The 26,916-nt window shown below is 36.7% G+C and overlaps 1 protein-coding gene across 2 annotated transcripts in view; it reads left to right on the forward strand.

The window, feature by feature from the left end:
- Positions 1-25,461, forward strand: part of AHR (aryl hydrocarbon receptor) — a 65,314-nt gene extending 39,853 nt beyond the window's left edge. For both annotated transcript variants that reach the window (XM_051609987.1, XM_051609989.1), the window contains 9 exons: positions 16-131; positions 5,043-5,132; positions 6,913-7,036; positions 11,314-11,444; positions 12,360-12,562; positions 13,723-13,832; positions 15,286-15,427; positions 16,180-17,455; positions 22,634-25,461. In XM_051609987.1, the coding sequence (XP_051465947.1) occupies positions 16-131; positions 5,043-5,132; positions 6,913-7,036; positions 11,314-11,444; positions 12,360-12,562; positions 13,723-13,832; positions 15,286-15,427; positions 16,180-17,455; positions 22,634-22,789 (2,348 nt within the window). In that variant the 3' untranslated portion in view covers positions 22,790-25,461. The remainder of the gene's footprint in view (positions 1-15; positions 132-5,042; positions 5,133-6,912; positions 7,037-11,313; positions 11,445-12,359; positions 12,563-13,722; positions 13,833-15,285; positions 15,428-16,179; positions 17,456-22,633) is intronic.
- Positions 25,462-26,916: the final 1,455 nt, after the last annotated feature.

A 26,916-nucleotide genomic window follows, 5' to 3' on the forward strand; every position in this document is an offset into this window, starting at 1 on the left:
TTTCTTTTTCTCTAGTTGCATTAAAATCTTCTAACTCAGCAAGACCAGAAAGAAATAGCATTCAGGAGAACTGTAGAACAGCAAAATGTGTAGAAGGGATGCAGATCCTGGAAGGAGAACTCTTACTGCAGGTATGTTTTGCAGTAACAAAGGTTTCAATTCCCACTCCCCCAGAAAAGACGATCTTGTACTTAACTTTCCATTTATTCATTGATGAGATTGAAAAATGAAGTTTTCTTATTGTTAATTTCTTTTCTCATTTTCTTTAGGTTAATATTATGCAGCTCTTGCACTTTTCTCTGGTGGTAGTAATAACTTTGAAGAGCAGGTGTTAGACTACAGGATCCTCTTAACTCTTTGAGTCATTCTGTAGAGTTGTTTTTTCCCATCTCTTTGTATCTGTTGTTAATAAAGATACTAATATGAAGAAAAAACTTTCATAAAGGTCAGATACGTTAGTCATCTACTGTAAATTTGGTGACTAATTGTCTAAAGAAATAATTTCTCTTTTAAAAAAAACTCCTGGCTTGCTGGAATAGTTTGCTTTCTCAGTGGTTTGAAAGAACTCAGAATTCATAGTATAGGTTCAGGACACATGTAAAAATATTTCCAATATTTTTAGCAATGTGAAGTACAGAAAATAATTACTGTAAATTTGAAATTGTTAACATTATGTAGTGTTTTTTAATAGTCTGTTTTAAATGTCCTAGAGTGTCAAGCATATATATACACACATGAGCCTGTATAATACTAGGTCCAGATTAAACTCAAGAAATTACTAATGTAACTATTCCAATATTCTAATTAATTTTACAAAATAGATTTTACTGTAACCTGCAGCTCCATTGAAATATGTTGATAATCTGTCTGGTTTCACATTGATGTATCAGAAGTAGCAAATCTTTAGGTCAGAGACAGTGGTTTGCTTAGAACAAAATTAACATAACTGTTCAAAGGGTAGAAATTAAAATGGGTTCTAAGAATCCCACAAAGCAATTACTGTAAACTAATGCTTGTGGAAAATTGTTTCCTAACCAACTACAAAAACTAGGGCGTGGTATGTAGAATTTTCTAACCTTAATAAAGTATGAAAAAGAACTGTGATGGAGTTACTGCAGATGAACAGCCTTCTTTTAAATGGAAATTATCTAAAAAGGTACAGCATATGGTTTGTATTGGAGGTATTTATTTGGTGTGAAATGTAGGGGGTTTTTAGTGACTTCTGAATGGAAGTTGTATGAGGGAACTACTATAGAAAACTGCTTTCCAGTATGAAAATGAAGTGGGTGATATATTTGTTAGTGTAAATTCTGCCCCACTTGGGACACAAGTGTCTGAACTGAATTGCTTAAATGAATTTGTTTTGTAAATATTTCATATATATATATAAAAAAATATGAGAATGAATATGCAAATAGACTTATCTTAAGGAGTATAAGAAATTATGAGTGATGGAAGTGGGAATTTTCTTGAAGATACTGAGCATCAGTAAGATGAAAATATTGGTAAAATCCTACCCTTCTGCCTAAGCTTGGAAGTCTTCTATGTCACACGTTCTTCCATAAATTATAACTGATGATGAACATTTATTTTTTTATTCTCTCTCTGTTGTTTGAAAAGGTGGTATGAACAGATATTATATTGTTTACATTTGTTTTTATTTATTCATCACATTTTTTCTTGTTTTGTAACAAACAAAGTTGTGTCTTTAATTTTCAAAATAGAACCTGTCTTACCAGTTCAACATTGTGGAAGTAGAGCTCAAACACATTGATGTGCCCACCTTAAAATTAAGCTATATCTCCTTTAAAATTATTTAAATTATTTCAAAATCTTATTTTAGATGCATAATCTAAGACAGTCTAAGTTTATTATAAGAATTGCTAGTTGAACAGTGACTTCTAAGAAATTTTAAAACCATCTCAATTATCACCAGTAATGAACAGTTTTGTAATTGCTTCTGTATTGGGAATATTGAGAATATTTTTCTAGATGCACAAATATTATGTTTAATGCTCCAGAATAATAAATAGACTGAAGAATTTCATTCTGTCTTTAAGATAACTATTTGAGGATTGTATTTTACCAAAACATCCATCAGAACCCATCTCCAATTTATTGGTATATCCCAGATACCTTCAAGGTTTAGAGAGCTTCCAATAATTTGTTGCGTTAGATTTTGGGGCAAACAACTTGCATTTTGCAGAATTTTTGGCTTAGAGAAGACATCTGCTTTCTGCAGTAATAATCCCATTTCAAAACAAACTCTGTGCCAGAGCCACTGTAAAATGTGATTGAATTCCAGGAACGGGAGCTGTGCATAACTTTGTCTGAAACAGAGCAGAATAACCAATTTTATCATGTAGGCCAGAATTTGACACTGTGCAGCTTGCAGACTTTTTGTATCAACCACTTGAGGCAAAATGCCCTGAAGAACAGGTCAGTAGAGGACACAAGCACCTAGCAGTATGGCATTCTGCTCCCTTGGAATTAGTATGAACTTCATCAAGGATTTTATGTAACTACTCAAGATTTCCTGATTTGGCTACACTATTTAATTTCAGATTATTGCTATTTTATTTTTTTTTAGCTTGTACTGTTTTCAGGTAAAGTTCACTAAGCGTATATAAGGAGGTTTTATAGAGCTCACAGCTGTTCATTAGACTAGATTAAGAGAAGTCTGCACATTAAATAGGAGTGGTTCACAGCATTTTAGGACCAGTCATTTAATAGATTTTTAACCCTGAATTAATTAGACTTTATTAATAAAAGACCAAGGAATAGTAAAGCAGTATCTCTGCAAATTATGGAAAAGCAACTATGATGATTATCATAGTGCAGGGTTATGGGAGTTAATGTTTGTGGAAGAATGATTCTTTTTCATAATAAGAATATATTATGTTCTTACAGTAAGATGTAGGCTATCCTTCACTTACTTTCTATTAGTTACTATAGTTTTGCATAATAAAGAGGTTTAAAAAATGTTTTGAGGATGCTGACCAAATTTGAATTTGATTGCAGCTGCGGAAATTAAGTGGCACGATGTACTTAATCCAGTCCCTCGAGACAGCCTTTTGTTAAATCCTGACTGAAATCCACAGAAGTAAATCAGCACCTTTCAGATGAGCTGCCAAGTCACAAATGTACTGTTTGCTATCGCAACAATTGCCATGAACCGTATTGATTGGGAGTTCAGATAAATGCCCTTTGCGTGACTTTGAATAAGGAGCCGCTTAGTCTGCTGCTTCATGAAGGGGGAAATCTCTTCAAAAACATTGTTTACTTGCAACAGTCTGCTTGTGCAGAGGTTTTCTATTTTAAGTAAGCTATAAAATGTTTTCTTGGACTATATAGGGGATCTTGGTTCGTTGATTTCCTGTCCTCTCAGACCTGTCTGAGCTATAATAGAGCAGATTTGGGCAGTGGGTTTGTGACTCAGCTCCTGTTTGTGATGCCAGCAGCTCAGTGTACCAAGGGCTGGAGCCACACTAGTGCTGTCAGTTATGGTTGGTATTAGACAAACCTATACTTGTTCACAGAATCACAGAAATGAGGTTCCATCTCAAAATCATAGAATCATAGAATCATAGGGGTTGGAAGGGACCTCGAAAGATCATCTAGTCCAACCCCCCCGCCAGAGCAGGGTCACCTAGAGTGCATCACACAGGAAGGCGTCCAGGCGGGTTTTGAATGTCTCCAGAGAAGGAGACTCCACAACCTCTCTGGGCAGCCTGTTCCAGTGCTCTGTCACTCTCACAGTAAAAAAATTTTTTCTGATATTCACCTTAAACCTCCTATGCTCCGATTTGTATCCATTACTCCTTGTCCTATCACTGGTCATCACTGAAAAAAGCTTAACTCCATCTTCTTGACACTCACCCTTTACGTATTTGTAAACTTTGATGAGGTCACCCCTCAGTCTCCTCCAAGCTAAAGAGACCCAGCTCCCTCAGCCTTTCCTCATAAGGGAGATGTTCCACTCCCTTCATCATCTTTGTGGCTCTGCGCTGGACTCTTTCAAGCACTTCCCTGTCCTTCTTGAACTGAGGGGCCCAGAACTGGACACAATACTCCAGATGCGGCCTCACCAATGTTGAATAGAGGGGGAGGAGAACCTCTCTTGACCGACTAACCACACCCTTTCTAATACACCCCAGGATGCCATTGGCCTTCTTAGCCACAAGGGCACACTGCTGGCTCATGGTCATCCTCCTGTCTACCAGGACCCCCAGATCCCTTTCACTTACACTGCTCTCCAGCAGGTCAGCCCCCAACCTGTACTAGTGCATGACATATTTCTTCCCCAAATGCAAAACTCTACACTTGCCCTTGTTAAACTTCATCAGGTTTTTCCACGCCCAAGTCTCCAGCCTGTCTAAGTCTCTCTGAATGGCAGCACAGCCTTCTGGTGTGTCAGCCACTCCTCCCAGCTTGGTGTCATCGGCAAACTTGCTGAGGGTACATTCTGTACCCTCATCCAGGTCGTTGATGAAGATGTTGAACAACACCGGTCCCAGTACCGAACCCTGAGGGACTCCACTAGTCACAAGCCTCCAACTAGATTTTGCCCCATGACTACAACTCTCTGACTTCTTCCTTTCAACCAGTTCTTGATCCACCTCACTGCCTGATCATCAAACCCATACTTGATCAACTTATCTACAAGGATGCTGTGGGAAAAAATGAGGAAGAACTTTATTTACTGTGAGGGTTACAGAGCACTGGACCAGGTTCCCCAGAGAGGTTGTGGAGTTTCCTTCTCTGGAGACTTTCAAGACCTGTCTGGCTGCCTTTCTGAGTGATCTGCCCTAGTTTTTGGTCCTGCTCTGGTAGGGGGGTGGACTCAAAGATCTTTGGAGGTCCCTTCCAACTTCCAACATTCTGTGATTCCGTAACGAAGAATCCTTCTGTTTGTGCTGTTAGATAATGTTTTTGCATGCTTCACATTTTTTTCAGAGACTAGGTTATAGTAGACTTACAGCCACAATAATTGTCTGGAATTTTGTCTCCCAAGCTGATAGAATGGTTTGTTTTCTCCCCAGGCATTAAATGGTTTTGTATTAGTTGTTACATCTGATGCTCTGGTTTTTTACGTCTCTTCTACTATCCAAGACTACTTGGGATTCCAGCAAGTAAGTTTATTTTTGTGCTATGTTTTTTCAGAGGTTTTGCTTCATTTCAGAGGGCATCAGTGTTCATATTTAGGGACTCATAGTTTGTATCATAAACTCAGGTACTTTAGATTAGTCTGAAACCATATTGCTTTTCTATCAGTTTGCATAGCTGAAATGGGTCCTCAGGCCAAGCACAACAGGAATGTAGTTTCCAAAGTTGAATTAGGCAAGATAGGAAATTTTCACACTTAATTAGTCTTTACTGGAACAACTGTTTGAAATTTATACAGTGGTGTTACCCAGTTTATGATGCTGAGTGAGACAGAATTCAATGGGAAGGTATTTATTTTAATAGAAACCTTTCATACAAAATTAACTCCATATGCATTGAAGTTTGAAGTATCAACTGAGTGATTTTAGTGGTTTTAGAATTTTGGTGTTCTCTTACTCATAATTACTTTATTTACTTATTTCAAAACAAGCATTTGTTATTTACAACTTATGGTGCAGATCATGTATGACTATATTCCTTGGGCTTGCAAGCCAGCTACCAAAGTAGTAAAGACCAAGACCAAGTGGCACACCATGTTGCCTTACTTAGAGAACTCCAGGGATTAGTTTATGTTAAGATGATAGAAGCTTAGTCATAGTTACCAGTGTATAATTTTGGTACTGAATTAAAATAGATTCACTTGCTTTCTAAAAATAGGGAGAAACTCTGCTTAGTCTGCAATTTTAGCTAAATGATAAGAGATTGGGGAATGTTTGTGTAAAAGAAAATATTCCAAAGAAAACAGTATTATTCCTGCGGTTACAGATTCTTTTGGTCTTGAGGAACAAAGAAAAAAGCATTTAAAACAAATTGGCCATGATATTTGTATAGTAATGCCAAGAAATCAAGCGCATGATATAGAAGTGAAGTCTTAAAATTACAAAAATTAGCATTTCTGGCAATTTATTCTGGAAAATACTGATTCTTTTATGAAACTCATCAAAGCAATATTTGAGATAGGCTTCTGCTTTTGCCAACTCATCTTAATTTCTTTAGAACAAAGTTTTATTTTAAGAATTTTCTGTTTATGTAATGGATGAGTTGTTGATGCCTGCAAAAAACAGGCAATTTTCTTCCTCTCAGTTAAAATAAGCTCTTCTTGAATATTTTGGGTGGGTTTTTCCCCCTTAATTTCTTCCAGCCACTGATCCTGGCTGTTGTAGCTTTGCCATTTAGATCACATTCCTAACCACGCAATTGGTGGCAATATGAGAACGTAATAATTTCAGATTTTGATGCATCTTTAGGAGTGAAAAAAGTTTTCAAGCAAGCAAAACCAATGTTCATAATCTACTTAGCTTAGTTTTGGAAGTTGTTTAGTTCAGAGTCTTTATCTTTTTGTGTTCTTTTAGCACCTAGTATGGGTCAGGTCCAAGTACCATCTGGCAAGTACTTTACTTACTAGTATGTAAAATTAAATTATTTTAACAAAACATAAGAGTTCCAGGCTTGCTTAGATAAAAGCAGATAAAGAAGTACTTTTCATAATGTTATATTTTTTTCTAAGGTAATATTTTTAAATTATTATTTCTCATGTTTGCAGTCAGGGATGTGACTTAATTCTTCTCTGTGCTGCTAGAAGTTGTTGCACAAAGCTTTCCCACATGCATGCAAATGTATATTTTTATCCCTGAGCAAAATCCATTTTGCTATATCCATAGCAGTGCTGTGAACCAGAAAACTTATACTGTCAGATAAGTTTCTTATTCTTTCTTTCTTTCTCACCTTTTCCCTTTTTGTACATAGTCTGATATTATACACCAGAGTGTATTTGAGTTGATTCACACAGAAGACAGACCTGAGTTTCAACGACAGCTACATTGGGCATTAAATCCTGCCCAGTCTACAGATTCTGGACCAAGTGTACAAGGTGAGAATGCAGCCAACTTATGTGTTGGCCTGTCTGATTAGTTGGGGGCTTTTCAACTTCGGTATGTTAAAAAGTTTGGATTCTTCTACATGAACAAAGGAAAGAATAACGTGTTTTTAACTTTTTTCTTATGTTTTGCCAACAATAAGAATTACTGGGTTTTTTGAATTTTAAATAAACTATTCATATCACAGCACCAATAAACTACTCATTTTTCTTCAAATTGCAAGACTTTAATTTGGAGCATAAATGGCTGAATGTCTTTCATGTCTGATCAATAGTCCTGTGGTAAATACGAAGCAGGTAATTCTGCATGTTTGCATTGCAAACAGGGCAATGAGAAGTGGACAGTATCTTTTGGTGACATTAGAAACAAGGAAGTTTGGGGTTTTGGTGTTTGCCCTCAACTATATGACTCGTCTTGAATCACTGTTTGAATAAGAAAGTGATTTCTGTGAAGTAACAAGCTCTTTTTTACTTGTGCTGCTCCTGGTTACAGATCACGGCATCACATTTATTAGCTTAGGAAGGCCAGCACACTTCTAGGTATGATGCTGGTGTATGCTCTTCAGGCTGGTAGATCCATTTCATTACTAAGAGTGTTAGTTATGGTTTTAATATATAGAATAGTGCACTCCTGGCCAGGGAAGAGATTTACTTTTCCACAGCTGTCACTCTTACATGCAGGCTGCCACATAGACCAGTTTTTCTCTTGAGAGTAAAAGGGGAAGAGGAATAAAATATTAAATAGTGAACCTTTAAGACCAACTAGTATGTTTGTTACAGAATCTGGTTGTCACTTATTATTGACTGATGCTTAAGTGACCTGCTATGTTGAGAAACACATTGCTTACATATCAGGACAGGGAGGTGTTGGTGCAGATAGTTATGTGTCATATGGGAAGCGTATGCCTGTCTGATAATAATGACAGATTTGTTGGCACAACTTTAATGCTTCATTTCACACAACAGTTGTTTAAATATGTAGCTCAACCTTTATGTTACTCTTAAGTTACTTAGTTATAGATAATTTTTTTAATCCAGACAAGTATTTTTAATAAATCTATCATTCATTAAGCAACTTGATTTAAAATTCTAGCAGTTTCCCACTTAATTATTTGTAGTATGGAAATGCCATGATTTCATAGAGAAATAAAAAGCTGCAACTTCCTTGACTCACAGCTCAGTATATTTCAGTTTGTCTTTTAGTGGTCAAACTTTTTACGTCATTTAGGGTTCAATATACACAGTCCAGTGGAAAGCATGCAACAGAACTAGTTAATATTACAATTTGGTATAGCAGACAGCTGCTGGCAATCAGAAACCAGGTTTTTATGTGGTGGCTTATTGTTTTCTTCAAAGTGAAATGGTGTTCTGTAACTCTTAAGCAAGTGCATATGAATTTACAAAAGATTGTTTGAAAGGTACGATGCCAGGTTGACTTGGCATAAGGTTTGACTAAATGACAGAAGTGCTGAGCAGGATTACAAAAAATATTTTGCTTTGTACCTTGTGTCCATAGCTTACTACAAGTTGGTAATTATTTTGGGGCCTCATGTGGCATAAAATTTTAGAATGTTGAGGCTTTTAAAACTGAATCCAGATTTATAACAAAGGATAATGATCTGATCATAAGAATCCTCCCTGGTTTTGCTAACTTAATCCATTTCCTTTTTAATACATTCAGCTAGCATTACGTAGGTATTTACAGACGTATTGTAACTGTGTTCAGGCTTAAGTACAGATTTTGGGAGGTGATTCTGCTTCAGTTAGTCTGGACTGGTTACTTCTTACTTGATACTCTGCTATGTCCCTAGACAACTGGTCTCTTCAGCTGTTTACTGTGCTTCCCAGACACTCCTCCCAGTCCTATCATGTTCCCAGAGCAATTTGCAAAAAGCCTGATTTCTTTTTTTCAGTCAAATACCTGTTTTGGAGCCTCACTGAGTTATCATTTGATGTTGGATTGCTATGCGACCGTGAATGGTCTTTAAGTTGAAGAGAAAGAAAAGGAATCGGTTAACAGCATGTTCTGCACATGACTCTGTGGTGTTGATGAGCTCCAGCCTGAGCTCATGAGGGATCTGGGTTCTACCCCCTGTAGAGCAATTTCGCTCCAGAGTTTGCAGATGCCCTGTAAGACTGCCTTATTACACTGAGTCACTTCTCCAAAATCCTGGCACTAAAACCTTTTTGTCTCTTATCTATCTGGGAAAGTGTAGTAGTATTCCTTTCACAAATGTAGGAGGCTTGGGCTTGAAGCCCATTCCCTTCTATTTTGAGTTCTGTTCCCCTTCTCTCACAAGCTACAGACTGTGTTGCTGCTTCTACCAAAGCCTTGTTCACTCTTGGGAATTGCCCATTTCACTAGGGAAGTTGACAAACACTTGAGAAAACTGAGATAAGATACCTTCATTCAACTTCCAGCACTGTATTTACCTGAAGAATTACACCGAGTTGCTTCTGTGGCAGAACTGCTGAAGGGCATGCCTACCAGTGCCAAGGATGCCAGCAGAAAGCCTTGCACTGCTTATTGGTTACTAGAGCTACACCCAGTAGGCACTGCTCAGCCAGAAGATTTATCTGAGGTGGAGAACTTAAAGCCCTTTGAGGAACCTGCTACTGATGATTAAAGTCTTTTCCTACATCCCCTCCGAGAAGTTGTCTATAGTCTTATTAATTTCCATGAAAGAATCATCTGAACAAACACAGGGCCTTGAAAGTACCCTAAACTACTCGGTGCTCTCAGTATACTTGTGCCTGGCCAGCAGCTTCTCTAAGTTAGCTCTTCTGACAATAGCCAACTGTTGATACCAATTTTCTTTCAGCCTTCATTAGCTGATACCTTTCTCACTAGCGGTTGGTCTTCCAGGAATAAAATTGTGGCAATAGGAAAGGAACATAAATATTGGGAAATAAAGTATTTTGGTAGCTTCCTTGGCACTGATACTTGTGAAACATTAATGTTGTTACATGCTGTGTATTAGTAATTTTGAGGAGATCCCAAGTAATGTACTTGCAGGGGTTCTCAAGGATGGCACAGTTGGCATTTTTGACAGACGAGTTGGGATTTGCAGGCTGTTTCTTTGATGCCCTTTCTTCGTAATCATTGCTTCTTCAGAGAGCTTTTAACTCATTTCAGCACTTCTAAGTTTTTCCAGCTGTCCAAGAGGCAGAATTATGTTCCAGAGAACATAACATGGTGTGTGATTGACTGACTTGCTCTCCTTGACTTGGAACTCCAAAGTCTGGAAGGTCAATATAGGTTCATTCTTAGAATATGTATTCTTATTTTGTCCATACATTACAATCAGTTCTCTTGGAGTATATGGACTATTTTTTAAATTACTTAGTATTTAACACTCTAAAATAGCATTTTACACTGTTTTTTTCTTAATTTTATGTGTGTGTGAATTCCTGGGGAATTAGCAGTTTGTGGGGTTTTTTATTATTATGAACAAGATCACTTTGCTAAATTTACTGTGAGTAGACATGCTCTAGTACCTCTGTATATGTAGCCTCATGCAAAACATATGTATTCTATCAGAAGTTTATTGATTTACCTTCTGTTTTTACTTCATATTCCAAATGTTTAAGTCTATTTTCTAAATGGCTCTTAACATCAAATGCAGAGAGTATCATGTTGTTACACAAGTTGTCAGTCATGGTTTTGAGGTTTGTTTTGTTTTAAAAATGTGCTCCATTTTCCTCTGGAGAGGTAACTACTGTGTTTTCTTGATCAGCACAGCCTAGAGATTTCCTCCTCTTTCTTGCATCCCCTACAGATAGCTCTCACATTGATTTGTTGGCGTGGTTCTTTAAAGATGCTTTTTATTCATTACTACTGACAGCTTTCATCTGTCTGTCTGAAAATTAACAGTTTCACAGTTTGATGCCATCTACTTTTGAATGCTTAGTTGCTATAGTTACTATACCTGGGTGCCTACTTCACTTTTCCAGATCGTCTCTTCTGAAAGCTCTGAAAGCATAGTGAATGAATTAAAAAACAAACAAAAAAAACACTCTTAAAAATTTCAAAATTTAATTGTGTGCAGCTTTCAAATACTATAGCCTATAAGACAAAATACCATCAAAAAACCTGATACTTAACCTTATGTTGTAATTAATATAGGTTCTGAGGATGTTTCCAGTTTCCATTGTTCTTGCTGAGGTTACGACCTCATGCTTTGTTTATGAGACGGAAGGTGATTTGTTATAGATAGCCTTCCCTAGGTGTTCTTCTAAAAATAAGCCTTATAAATAATCTTTTCCTGTAGGAGATAATGGTTTTTCACAGCCAGCAACCTATTATAACCCAGACCAACTTCCTCCAGAGAATTCTTCCTTTATGGAAAGGAATTTCATCTGTAGGTTACGATGCCTCCTGGATAATTCATCTGGATTTCTGGTGAGTATGGAGTTATGTAAAAACTTCCACACAGACTTGCAAGCTGAAAATCTGCATTATCCCTACAATATATACAGCAACTTGCTTTATTCATATACTTTCATATATACATATAAATATATATATGTGTGTATATATATACACACACTATAGTTGTAGGTATCTGAGTTGCTTGAACCACTGTGTTTTGGTTAGCAACACTAAATGACAGGTAGAGGTTGTATCCCTGAGTTCCCCTTCAAAATGTTGTTGCAACCAGGTGCAAGGTCCCACATTTCTCATGCCTCAGCTTCCTCTGTAAAATACAAATAAGCATCTGCTTTCATGAAGTACTGTGTGATTTGTGGATCAAAAAGCATTGCAAAGATTATTTTCTGTGGTGTACCTTGAAACTAAGTTAAAATAAGTAAAAGAACTGTGGCTATCCCTTGGGAAAGTCTGGGCTTACTCTTTTTGCTAGTCATTTTGTAGTGTAGATTTTAAAAGAAATAATGAGTTTATCACCCTCTAACTGATAAAAGATTTTGCAGTGGTATGCATTTACATACTTAGTGCTGATAACTGACAGAAATGCAAGAGAAATAATGTATGTTTGTATAATGACATGTTCCTTGGAGTACTTGAAGATCCAGTTGGCATTTGCTATTATATGTTTGGGTTTTTTTGACAAAACAACCTTCTCATTAGTTCTTTTCCTAGGGAGTTTATTAGTAGCTCTCCAAGTGACATGCTCAGGGGTACAACAAACGTATGCTATACTTGTTAGCTTATTTTCATGTATGCCATACTACAAAACTTGAAACTGGTGAGTCTTTAAAAAAATTAAACTAAAAAGATGTTTTACATTGTAACAGGAATATCTGACTCTTCCATATCTCCCATGTAAAACAATTGCTTTTTTCCCCTCATCCTAAGGCTATGAATTTTCAAGGACGATTAAAGTTTCTTCATGGACAAAACAAGAAAGGGAAAGATGGTGCTGCTTTGTCACCTCAGCTCGCTCTGTTTGCAGTAGCTACTCCCCTACAGCCACCATCTATCCTTGAGATACGAACCAAAAACTTCATCTTCAGAACAAAACACAAACTGGATTTCACGCCTACTGGCTGTGATGCAAAGTAGGTGTAAAGTCTTCTGCATAATACTTTTCTCACTTGCTGATGAGATAGGTTTCAAATACGTATCTGAAATATAAAGCTGTTACTATTTCAGTCAATGCTGATGATTGTTTAGAAACTGTTAGGATTTTTCTCTTAAGCCTTGCTAGTGACTAAAGAGAAAGGGGATAATCATAGTATACTTCCTTAAAAGGGTGTCTTGCTTTTTGATTCTCAATCATTAAAAACAAAACAAACCCCCAAAAACCCCAAAACCAAAAGAAAAGAAACAAAACACAAAAACCCTCCTTCTATCTAACTGATAGAAGTTAAAGTTAACAAAATGTAAATATGGACTTTTTTTCCCGTTTGATTTTTCTGATCGTGCTTCACTTGAAACCTTCAATTTTTGTCACATTTTACACTTTTGCATATGTTGTTTCCCATCCCCACTTTTTTCTGCCCTCCCCCCCAATTTTGGAACTCCATTTCTTTATTCCAAATACTGTTAGTCTCTTTTTGACTGTTTCATTCTTTCACATATCTCAGCACTCACACAAATGGTGTTAAATTCTTAATCTACCTGACCTCTGGTAAAGTACTTGATTTTAGCTACCAGGGACAAACATGACTCTTATTGCCATTATCTGTCTGAGGCATTTCTTAGAACGCTTAAACGTCAACACAGGTGTCCCAAACCCTTAGGAGCAAAGGATGTATTTCTGAGATATGCCCAGTTTTGAATTTTAAGCTACTAAAAAAACTACTTTAGGCATGAAGTTCTATATAACTAAAGTTAAGTCCTACCTAAATCTTCATGCAAGCACCGATAGGGAAATACTATGAAATAGGGCTAAGCAAACAGTGTTTGCATTGCAACAAATGGGAGCTGCCTGCTATAAGTGACTACAATCCAGCTGAACTGTAAACACTTTTTTTTAATGATCTAATAATTTTGTGAGCCTGTTCCTAGTCACTGAAGGCAACTTGCGAGACTAGTAAAAGTTTCATTCTTTGTTAACTGCATTTTATTAGAACCGTCATGCTTCTGCATACAATTGATATTGCAACAAAATGTAGCATTTACGTCTGAAATGTTCTAGCCATAATTAACTTACTTAGCATTTGTTCTGTGAGTTGGTTCATCAGCAGTGTTGCTATTATTTTTTTTTACCTTCCAGAGGAAAGATTGTCCTGGGATACACTGAAGCAGAGCTGTGCATGAGAGGAACAGGATACCAGTTTGTTCATGCAGCTGATATGCTTTATTGTGCTGAAAACCATGTTCGAAGTAAGCTTCGTTCCCTAAGAAAGGCTAAAAAAATCAAAGCATGGATTAAATATTAATACTGAAAAAATACTATGAAGTAGTCTTTAAAAAAAAAAAAAGTGGTTGTTAACAAAAAGAACACTGTTTGTTTAATGTGATCTTTCCCTACCTATATAAACTTAGATGAAGAAATATTTAATATTCCTATCTAGACACTTTTAGGTTATATATTCCTGTTTTTGTCATATCTTGCTCTCTCACTTCCTTCTCTGCTTAATCCAACTTCTGCTATTTCAAAAATTTCCTTTGGGCAAAGGGACTATTTCAAATACAGCTTTCCTGTTAGGAAGTTAAATAAAGAATTTTCTTGTTATATCAGTGTAAGATTTTTAACATAAATTAATCTTTGATTGAGAATGCTAGTGTCTAGACATTTCTGGTTTTGATTCTTGGCAGCTTAATTTGGTTTAAGTAACAGCTTAAGGAGGGAAGTATAAGGAAGCTAAGGAAATAAGTATCAGTTATCTGATACATAACTATTTAGTGGACTATTTTGTTTGTTTGTTGTAACATATTTCTCTTTGGAAGTTACAGAAACATCTTCAGGATATTTTGGTGCTGCTTCTTTTCTTCTGGCTCCTCTTGAACAACTGTTTTTTCTTTAGGCCCCTTATACACACTTAAGTAACCTGCCTCAGTAGGATAAATTCTGAACCTACATAAAGCAGGCTGTTTCACTTAGAGCTGAGTTGCTGTTTGCATATTGTGTTTTCTTGGTAAGGAATAAGGAAGAAAATGTGTCCAGAATAGAATGGGTTTAAACTTTTGTTTTGAAAATTCAGTTTCAGAGTTTGTCTTCAGAGTGGTTTTGTTCCATTTCTGTTGCTAAGATTAAAAAAAAAGGTCTTCAGCAAATATTATTTTAAGTTAGGATTCTTAAACTTTCCTAATGTGTTTTAGTTTAATTTTTCTGTCTAGAAATGCTGTGTTTTCAGCAATGTGCAATGAAAATGTAGTATGTTTATCAAGCATTGTTCGTGAAGTGAAAGTGGGATTTTGAAGTACCTCTGCATGAAGTAGTGAAAATGTGAAAGAATTGGATTCAGAGCTAATGTGTTTTCTAATTTTTTAAGTATTAGTCACTTTTTAAATATATATAGGAGGCTTAGCCTTTTGTCATTTACATGTTCTAGTATTTAATTGGTGAAGCTTCATATGGAATGCTACTAATCTGTACTGTAGTACTTGCAGTTGCTTGCAGTTTTTACTTATTTTAGCAGTAAATTTAAGTAGAAAACTTAAAATGATCAATCATCCTATTTCACTGGGAATACGTTAGTGCCATGCAGAAATGGATGGTAGAGGACATAAGATTTGTAAAATTGCTCTTCAAATGGGATTGCTTTCATAGCATGCCAGATTTCCTATTTTAGTTCACTGGACAGTAAACAGTATGCTTACTCTCTAACTCTAGTGATGAAGACAGGTGAGAGTGGAATGACTGTATTTAGGCTTCTGACCAAAGAAAACCGATGGGCCTGGGTACAGGCAAATGCACGTCTTGTCTACAAAAATGGAAGACCAGATTACATCATTGCCACACAAAGACCTCTGACGTAAGTCACTGCAGAAAACAATATACTTTTAAATTTTTTTGTACTTGTTTCTATTCAAAAAGGAATAATTTGTTTTTCAATAAACCTCCTTTTAATCCTAAACTCCAAAAAGAAAACCTCTAGTCAATTATGTGCAAAATTTTGACTTTTTGCTTTCATATAAGGAATAAGAGCAGCAATACAAGAACCACGTTATTTCAGCAAACCTATTTTTAGCTCAGTATCCCCATCAGCAGAAGTTAAGAAATCCAAATGCAGCTGGATTGTGTAGAAGAAAAAACAACCTAAAAATTTATGACCTTTATGGTATTGATTAAATGCTACATAACATGGAATTCAGTGTTAATTACACAGGTTAAATGATTTTGCTAAGAAGCCTGTGAAATGGAGCAAGAGAGAATTCAGAACTGAGGTATGCATTTACTTGATATGCCAAGAAAAACATAAGGCATGGAATAAAGCCCACTTATTTTCATTTCAGCTCATAATGCACAGAAAGTGGTGTATGCTATCTAGACTTAATTACAAATGTAGTATGTAAAGGTAGTATTACAGTCATAAGCTCCTTATTTCATAATCTGCCTCTTGGTTTAACTCGGAGAAGTTGAGCTGGAATAGCTAAGAATTTGAAAAATGCCTAAATGCCCACAAATAGCATAGCTCTTTATTTTCACATTAATTCCAGGGGACAAAAAGATTACAGTAACTGTTCAGTACCGCAGTACTATGCTATATATCTAATTAATTTTCAGAGATGAAGAAGGGGCAGAACACCTACGGAAGCGCAACATGAAGTTGCCCTTCATGTTTGCCACTGGTGAGGCTGTGTTGTATGAGGTATCTTTCCCTATGTCGAGCCTTATGGATCCCTCTCAGCCGAAGAGTAAAAGCACAACAGGAAAAGGAGGCAAAGCAACACTACACAATGATTCCGTGGATCCAAACTCCCTCCTGGGTGTCATGTTAAGGCAAGATGAGTCTGTGTATCTCTGCCCTCCAGCATCACATAAACTTTCCTTTGAGCGGAACTTCTTTGCAGACAGCAGGGATGAACTGGGTGGTGGTGTTAGCAGCAGCTGGACAGATAATCTCCTTCCTGCTGGAAATCACAACATTCTCAAACGGGAGTTAATGGAGTGTTCCCAGGAAAGTACTGTTCCACTTCCTGAAGACAGTGCAGCACTTTTTCAAGATAACAAAAACAGTGATTTGTACAGCATCATGAAAAATCTGGGTATTGACTTTGAAGATCTAAAGTGTATTCAGCAGGATGAGGAGTTCTTTAAAACTGAATTATCTGGTGTGGATGATATTGGGGACATCGACATAACTGATGAAATCCTGACCTATGTTCAGGATTCGTTAAATAAGTCTGACTACTTATATTCAGGCTGTAATCAGCAGCAACCCCTGGTCCAGAATGAAGGTTGCTTGGTACAGCAAGAGTTGGATCCACATCAGCTTCATCAGCACCAGAAACAGCTTGTGGAGCAGCAACAGCAGCAGCACCAACAGCAGCAGCAGCTCTGTCAAAAGATGAAACACATGCAAGTCAATGGGATGTTCACAAACTGGAGCCCTGGCACGAGTATGCCCCTTAGCTGCTCACAGCAGCAGCCCCAGCAATATGTGTTCCCTGGCATGCATGCCACCACATCTGAGTTCCCTTACAAATCAGAAGTGAGCACTTCCCCTTTTGCATGTAGGCAAGAGTTTATTCCTTACAAACAACCCACAGCTATGATGCCACAGCTTTCTAACTTTGCTCAAATGGATTTCCCTGTAGCAGGTTTTGACAGATCAACCTGCTCTGCTTCTTCCAACTTGGAGGATTTTCTCAGTTGTTTGCAGCAAGTCCCTGAAAATCGTGAGTGTGGAATAAACTCTGAGCCGGTTATGCTGACTCCTCAAACATGCTATGCAGGCGCTGTTTCTATGTACCAGTGCGCGCAGGAAGCACAGCCCAGCTGTGTGGATCAAATGCAGTATGATCCTATGATGGCAAGTCAACAAACCTTGTTGAACAAGGTAAGGTAAAAAGCAATGTTTATCTTGCTTGCATTTTGAATGGTGTGTTTATTGTTTTGAATGGTGACTGGGAAGCAGAGTTTGTCATAGTTGAACGCCTGAGTGTGAAACTGATGGGTTAAAAACATGTGAATGTCCTTGCTTTATTTGTACATTAGTTTGAAGAGAGTTGCATTTGGTCAAGTTTTTATTTAAATGTATCCTGGTAGCTCTCTTTGACAGTGTGAATGCAAGAGTGAACTATTCTGTTGTACCTGCCAGCAGGAGCAAAGGAAAAGCAGATTGGTCAAAAGCTTGGGAGTTTGGTTACATACCTTTTTTAGAGGAGTGCAATTACATCAGTAATATTGTCTGGCACATTAATTTTCATTAAATATGTTGTAAGGATGGATCCATAAAAATATCTTGTGTTTAAAATGTTAGTGTTCTCTTGCTGCTTTTTAGAATTTTAGGATTCTTTACGTTATCAGATTATATCATCACATAAACAGCATAAAACATTAAAAAAATTGCATTTCTACACACGACAATACAAATAAAAAGTTTTATATATTGCCATAGGTGAAAGTCAGCTCGTGTCTCAAGCTTCTGTCTAAACTATTTGCTGAAGACAAAAAAGCAGGCAAAAATTGTATTCACAGTAGATAAGTTGCAACTTTTTCACACTGTGCTAAGGAAACTGCATAATAAAAGCTGTAGAAGAGAGGAGCCTGGCTGTAGCACACAGACTAGTTTTAAGCACAGTTCTTTATAGGTATAATTAACTTAGAAATAAAAAAAAAAATTAAAAAAAATTACTAAGACAGTTCCTGATTTTTAATAGCCTTTGTTCAAGTACTTTAAAGTGCACCATTTCTGTTAATGCCCAAGAACACAGGCACAATTTTTTTTTTACCTCAATGAGTTAATGTTCTAAAGTACTGATCCTACAAATGCTTATGCACATGCATAAGCATTTACAGAATTAAAGTATTACTTGGCATTTAACCTACACAAGACAGAGGTGAGGAATGCAAGTAGAACATAACCAGGTTTTCAGTATGCTTAATACAAGTACAAAATATACTCTTTTTAAAACTGTTTCACAAGTGGAAAAAATACAACTGCAAAATTACATAAATTTATGTAAAATATGGGACAGTTCAGCAAGATTAATAGCTTCTGCCTGAGTGCCAAAGGGCTGAAATAACATGAAATTACTTTGGTGATCTGCAGTGCACAAGCTTGCACAGTGCATGGCTGTATGTTGTCTGTCTGTGGTCAGTGCTGTAAGTCCTTCATACTGCTTGATAACAGGGTTGCAAAACAGTACCAGGGTCATCCAAGTTCATCCCTATCATAATATAGAATTATTCTTTTCCCAAAAGCTATGCTGGTGTGGTGCTTTTGAACAGCCAGCGCATAAGCAATTAATTTTCTTTCCTCTTAATGGTGAGTTTCAAATATATTTATTTTATAGATTATTTTGTTGTGCTGCCTTAATTTTTATGCCCCTTTTTTGTTATTTACTTGCTTACTTTTTCTTCTCGTCTAACTGTAAGTTTAATGACTAAGACAGCATCTCTGAATTCAATAATCATAGAATCATAGAGTGATTTGGGTTGGAAGGGACCTTAAAGATCATCTAGATCTAATGCCCCCTGTGTTGGCAGGGACAAGTCCCACTAGATCAGGTTCCTCAGATACCCCTCCAACCTGGCCTTGAACACTTCCAGGGATGGGGCTTCCCTAACTTCCCTGGGCAACCTGTTCCAGTATCTCACCACCCTCATAGTGAAGAATTTCCTCCTAATGTCTAATCTAAATCTCCCCTCTTCCAGTTTTGATCCATTACTCCTTGTCCTCCTCCTACATGCCCTTGTAAAAAGTCCCTCCCCAGCTTTCTTGTAAGACCCCTTCAGTTACTGGAAGGCCACTGTGAGGTCTACCCAGAGCCTTCTCTTCTCCAGGCTGAACAACCCCAACTCTCTCAGCCTGTCTTCATAGGAGAGATGCCCTCACCCTTGGATTATCTTCGTGGCACTCCTCTGGACTTTCTCCATGAGTTAAACATCCTTCTTATGTTGGGGACTCCAGAATTGAACAATAAATGAATATGCCTATTTCTTCATTTTCACTAGAAAGCTGTGCTGTGATAATAATATACATTTAGCTTGTTTGTAATGAAAAATGAACAAAGACCACTTTGTGTCAAGTTGTCTGTACTTAAGTCGTTCAGAAGCAAATTCAGCCTCTCTTTGCTATGGTATGTCTGTGCTGTGTGGATCTGGATAGCATTGCACAAGCAGAAGCCTAGTGCAGAACTGATATTACCCTCGGGCACCTTAGCTGCTGTTTACCACTGAAGAGAGCTGCTGAACGTTTGTCCAAATGAGCTTAAAAGAGGAGAACGCTTCTTGATGAGATAAGGAAGGATTATTCCCCCTAACCTTTTTGTGGAAGAGTGATCATAAATAGCTGATCACTATCTCCAAGTCCTTGGGGGTCCAAAAATGCCAACAGAGTGCAGTGGGGGGTGGGAAGAGACTGCTTGCTCCTAAACCAAACAGCATTGGCTTTGCAGCCTATACTGCTGTATGCTGTTCACATGAAAAAAAACCAACAGTATTTATTGTATCAGACTGTGCTCAGTTTTGACTTCTAGTCACATTTACCGATCAACTTTGGTCACAACAACCCCATGCAAAGCTACAGGCTTGGGGTTGATTGGCTGAAAAACTCCATGGTAGAGAAGGACCTGGGGGTGCTGGTTGACAGCTGATTTAACATGAGCCAGCAGTGTGCCCAGGTGGCCAAGAAGGCCAATGGCATCTTGGCCTGCATCAGGAATAGTGTGGCCAGCTGGAGTAGCGAGGTGATCATGCTCCTGTACTTGGCATTGGTGAGGCCACACCTCGAGTACTGTGTGCAGTTCTGGGCCCCTCACTACAAGAAGGATGTAGAGTTGTTGGACCATGTCCAGAGAAAAGCTACCAAACTGGTGGAAAGTCTGAAGAATAAGTCCTATGAGGAAAGGCTGAGGGAACTGGGATTGTTTAGTTTGAAGAACAGAAGGCAGAGGGGAGACCTTGTTGCTCTCTATGTAGTGAGGTGGGAGTTGGCCTCTTCTCCCAAGTGAATAATGACAGGATGAGATTAAATGGCCTGAAGCTACACCAAGGGAAGTTTAGACTAGATATTAGAAAGAATTTCTTTACTAAAAGAGTGGTTGGACGGTGGGACAGGGTGCCCAGGGAGGGGGTGGAGTCACCATCGCTGTGTTTATAAGAAGTATAGATATAGTGTGTAGCGAAATGATTTAAGCACTGAACGGGTAAATTAGGTTATGGTAGGGGGATTTAGTATGGTTGGACTTGATGATCTTCAGGGACCCTTCCAACCAGGATGTTTCTATGATTCTATGATTTTAATAGTCTGAGGGCAAAGTGAGGCTCTATGTAAGCAAAAGTTGTTACCTTGATAAATGTTTTAATGTAAAACTGGCATTTACCTAGAAATGTCATTGCTCCATGGAAAAATAACCCTATATTTATATATGTTTATGTTCCAGAGATTGCATTTAGTCTTGTATCAGATGAGTTTAAAACTTTAAAAAATATGAACCCACAGGAACTAGTAAGTCAGAAGTATATTTTCTGCACTTGACATAATCTTGTAAAATAATGCCTGTGACAAAGCCATGATGGCAAATATGTATTTCTTTATTGTAAATAGGGAGAATGTATCTCTGCTTATGATAATAAACTTAAGGTTTGATTTTACTGCTAATTGGTAACTTTAATAAGGATGTTACTAAGCAGATATGATACTTCTGTCTAAGCATATGTTCACACAGCAAAACCAAAGTAGGGCAGTCTTTGTGGCTGGATTTAGCACACTGACTTCCCTGTCAGTGGTTGGAGTGTGGAGAGAGAGAGCAGATATTGCTACAGAAGCCATGACTGCTATCCTTTCCTCAGCCTGCTAACTTCCATCGATTTCTACATGAAAAGACTAGGGGATTAGAAAGCCAGAGGGGTCTGTTGTGGTCATCTGTCTTCACCTTCTGCCTAACTTGTACTTGTGGTAGGACCACAGCCAATGTAGCCTAAAAACACTTTCAGTGATGGAGGAGGGCACATAAGGCCTCAAATAATTTGATTAAGATAAGTATTTCTTTATTAAATAGGAAAAAAATTGCTAATTACTAGATTCAGTGTTGAGAACTTAGAAATTTTAATGAGTGTGCTCATCTTGTTAATGAAGAACACTGAAATAATCTGCTTCTATCAGAAGGAATCCTAGTTTATGTTGTTGTAGCTGTCTTTAAAAATATGGCAATTTTGATTAAAAACATAATTCACATGGCTATGATCTTAGTAAAAACTTAGTTAGATTTCAGTGTTTGCATAGAAGGAAAAATGTTTTGAAAACCCAGCATATTTTGACAGGTGAATGAATTTTTAATATATGTTTTAACAACAGACCTTGGATGAATGAGCCCTTATAATACAAACTACTCCTGACGAGATGATGGAAGTGTTTAAAATATTTTGTTGTATTTTCTTTGCATGACTTAATGTAGTATTTTGTAGATAAAGTGACTTTTCCATAGCATGACAGGAAGCGTTCTTATCAGATGATTAAAGTAATCCTATGAACAATTATGTCAGGATTGATGAAAGCCATTCCTTGCTCTTACTTGGCATTGTCAAGATGAAAATAATTGTCAAGAAAGCCCACCCTGTGGTAGCTCAGCCTGTGGACTGAATGCAGTACACTTCAGCTTATGAATAAGACTGCATGAGCACTACTGGTAGAGCTGTGAAGTCTGGATTCCACTGCAGACGTGAAAATATGTAAATAAGTTGCTTTTAAAATGTAACAGCTGGATGTGGAAATTAGTGCTCAGTCAGACAGTACTTTCTACAAATGGAAACTATATATTAAACTTTAGATAATAGTGGTGTAGGACTCTTACTGACTTCAACATGGGCAAGTTTCACTCATGATTCAGACTCTACTTAAATGCAAATTAACTTCTCATCTTTAGTAATTTTAAAAAAGTTTCAAAGCTATTAAGTATATTTTCAGATTATTTCATCCAATCTGTGTCTCTAGGAGGATTTTTAAAAATTTAGGATTAAATCTGTTTTCCCTACTAACCATTTTTATTGTGGTTTTTTTTTTTCCTGCTAGTTCCAAAATGGTTTCAATGGAGGAAATGTAAATGAAGCATATCCCTCTCAGTTAGATGCGATCAATAACGCACAGGCTGCCACACATCTTCAGCCTCTTCATCATCCGACAGAACCCAGATCCTTCTCAGATTTGGCATCTAGTGGATTTATGTGATTCAGATGTAGAGCTCCATCTGTGATTTTGTCTGGGTGTAAGGCTGCTCTGAGGAAAAGCTCAATAATTCTATCTGAGCATCAGACTTTTAAAAGCTAAATCACATTTTGAAAATAGGAGGTTGGTTGCACTATGTACTGGTGGATATGTAATCCAAGACCTGACTTTTTAGGTGGAATTAAAACTTCTGACTAAAAGTATGTGTGTGCTGTTTTCCATCAGGTTTATGGTGTCATTGCAGTGTGGATTACATATGTACTACAGACTGTCATGCTATACAACATAAGATAAGGCAAATGGTTTTGTTGTTTAGAAAAATAAATTGGGCACTTTACAAGTAGCATCAATGGCACAAGGAAGATGGTTTCACACATGGATTATTTCCAGACTTTATTTTTTAAAAACTATCAAAAGGCTCTGATTTCATGAGAATCAAAAGCACTTCATTTTAATGCATACTAAGCTCTTAAATCACTTATTTTATATTTAAATCCTTTTGTTTTAAATCTCCATTTCTAGCACTTTAATAGAAGGCTTAATACAAGGATATGATATGCAACTTCAAGTTTTCTGTGAAACAGACCCCTTGCATTCCTCCTTTTCTTGTCAACCTTAAGTGCCTCACAATGTAGCTACCTTTTTTCTCATAGGAGCTTATTTTAGCAAAACTCAATAGAAATGTCATCCATATTATGTGAATTTTATCTAACATCTGCAGTGCTACCGGCTGTATCTTCCCCCCCCCCCCCCCAAAGATAATTTGCTTAGAGAACTACTTAATTCTTTATCTCTGGATTTGTTACATTATTATCAGGAGTTAATGTTCTGAATTTAGTTCAGCTGAAGAGTTTTGGTTTATCCTATACTGTTTTTCTGCTTTCTTCAGGTAAGACAGGGTATATTGAAAAAGCAGATTTTGCTGAGTGGGAGGAGCAGATCCTCAGGATTAGTTTTAGATTACTAATGCTGAAAAACATGTGCCTTATCTTGTGTTAAAACGCTCATAATGTTCTTTAGAAACAATACAACGCTGCTCTATGCAAATACTTTCATTAAATTGGTTATTGAAAAGGACTGCATTTTAAATAAGGGGGAAAGGAATCCCAGTAGTGATTGATGTTGACATTTACTTTGCCTGCAGTTTTCATTGTTCATCGTGGGGAAAGGGTCAGTTTTGGTTGAAACTTTAGCCCTAGCAAATTGCACTGGAAATTACAGAGGAGGTTATTCTTTGTATGTATGTTGATCCATTGGAAAAAAAGCAAAATATGAAATTAGGAAAAGAAATAAGTAATTAGATAAATTCTCCTTGTAATAGGTTTTATTATCAGGAAAAAAAAAGAAACCCACATCCATGAAACAGACTGGGTTTTTGTTCAGTTTTTATCTGAGAGGGTTGTTAGAATTGCAGACACCAATGTTTGGTGCAAAATAATAATCTAAGTGGAAAAATACAGAAATGTGTATATGTTAAAAGTATTTCATACTCTTGTGTGTTGTATAGTTCATATATAATAAAATGTCTTTGTAAAATATTTTAAACCAGTTAATTTTAAGGTGTTACATCATTACATGTTAAGAACAACTTTATTACATTTTTTATATGTAATATAAAACAGCAGTTTAGCTAGTTTGTTTAAAACAGGCAAAAGTAAATTGGCTCCCTCCAGATGGTTGTTAGTATTGTTTAATATGAGGACAATCACTTAAAATTGGAATCCTTTCATAGCTGAAACATTATTTCTTTGAAGAAGAGCATATTTTCTTCCATTCTGTCTGATATGATATGCTAGGCCAAACTTCAGTCACAACTTTTCAGGTTAATAACTTCTGCAGTTCTTTAAAGTGAGATTACCATATATGAAAGGGACATTAAGAAAGCAATTACTATTCAGGAAAAGCCCATAAAAGACATTGTGGGTTGTATTACAAGATTGCGGGTCTTTTTTTGTTTTTTTTTTTAAAACGTTTCAGATTTTGTTTTCAGCACAAGACATCAGATTTAATTAATATAATTTGAATTAATTAATTTTTTGATTCTATTTTTTATTGAAGGTCTTGTTTTAAGCCAATATCTGAAACGTCTTCCATATCTAGCTAGTGTATCATGTTTGCATTTGAACTTGAAAATTAGAAAAATGCTGTAAAACTGGAAGGTTCAAAGGGATAATGTATGTTTTACATCTCACAAACCAGTATATATCCTGTTTATTAATTTAGTTAAACCAAATACATGTTGTCCTATCACTAAGTGCCAAGGCTGCAGTACTACAGCTGTGCTGCCCTACTTACTGTAAACAAATTAGTTGTTTATATGCATATCAGTGTATTTTGTGCATTATCTTATGCATACAACATTGACTGTATTAGTGCACTCTTGATCTGCACCAAACTGTACCTACAGTGCACAGATGTTTCTAAATTCAATCTCTATTAGCCCTTCAGGTCTATTGTAAGATTATATAACCCAGTGTTAGTCAGTATTACTATCCATTTTTGTACAAACTTTCTTAGCTTATTTTTCTTTCCAGTTCTTACCTCTCCTTTGCTATGCCTGCACATACCATGCAGTACACCTCTTGCATTAAGGTATGGTTTTGTAGCGCTCTTGCTCATCTCCAGTAAAGTTTGTAAGACATAATATATGGTAATAAAATAATCACTTGAATGTAGCTGAAATGTATGTTCTTTTACTGCAAAAATGTTTGGTTTCAGCAGTATGCAAAAAGATACATGATCATGCAGTTCCTAATACCTTTGAGAGTCCATTTAATAATTTACAAAACTATTGTTCTTTACGTCACTGTGGACTTTGCACTTCTCTGAATATTAGTATATAATCTAGAGTGGTGAACAAATGTGTATTTGTCCATGGAATTAGTATTTTATACTTGCATGAAAATGAGTATTAAAATAAACTTTGTAAATAGTAAGCCACAATTAGCAGTTCAAAGACTTCTATATTCATTGCTTATTGACAGTAAATTCAAGGATGAACAATACTGAGGCAGGAATAGATTTCTGTATAGATGCTTCTAAAAATAAGACTTTTATATATATATATTTGTAGCTGGCCATTGGTAACCTATTTACTGCTTCTTGCTATTTTGTAAATAGTGATTTTAAGTTAAGAAAACAATTCTTTTAGTTTATTTCTAATTACTGATATTACTGTTTCCCATGTGCTGTATTGGCTTTGCATGATAATCTTTTAAAATCAGTTGTAATGCTGAATCATGTTTCACTGTAATCCCATAGCAGTTTACCAAATTTAGAAGTTATTTGGCTTAGTGACATGATGAATGAGAATGTAATTGGTTTCAACTACACTATTATCTTATAATGTATTAAGACACACCTTATCCAGTCAGTTCTAGGCTATGAACGCTGCACGTAGGTCCTCTTGTTTCCTCTTCTTGCATAGCACAAAAAGACGACCTAAGATACAAGTGTAACTCAACAAAGCTGCAGAGCCATTAAGCAACATCTGGAAATAATCAGGCAATAATACAAGCAACACAAGCCATCCTTTTTTGTGGTCTACTGCATTTCTTAAAAGGATACCTTCAAGCCACATGCCAACCTGTTCCCAGAAGTGTAAGACCTTACTGTCCGCTTTGATTGAAGGAGGGAGATGCTTGCTTCTGGACTAAGCCATTTTCTTTGATTTATGGAATTCCACTTCTATTTCTCATCTAACATGAAATTTAACAACCATGGTGGTACCTATCCTGCAGTAGTCCACTGCTTCATTAACTCAGGCAGTTTTGGTTTTTTATGAAAGTCATCATCTCACTCCAGGCTCTGTCAGAGGGACGCTTTCCCAAATAGCTCTTTTGGAGGTGCATTTTCCTAGTGAGGAAAACATTTCCCACTCACGTACTTAAACCAAGAGCTGTTTTATTCTCAGATGATTTTGTTCACCTGAGAACTGGTTTATTAAGTTAAGATGAAGTTACTACCAAGAATAAGAACCTGACTACTATCTAGAATAAGAACCTGAGTACAGTTTCAATAATGATGTTCTGTCCATTGATTAATTTGACAAATTATCTTCCTGTCTTCTTCCCTCTCTGCCTAGACATCCTTCCCTGCAAGCTTCCCTTTCTAGTGCTAAATAAGAACAT

This window comes from Apus apus, chromosome 2, assembly GCF_020740795.1.
Source record: "Apus apus isolate bApuApu2 chromosome 2, bApuApu2.pri.cur, whole genome shotgun sequence".
Classification (NCBI taxonomy): Eukaryota; Metazoa; Chordata; class Aves; order Apodiformes; family Apodidae; genus Apus; species Apus apus.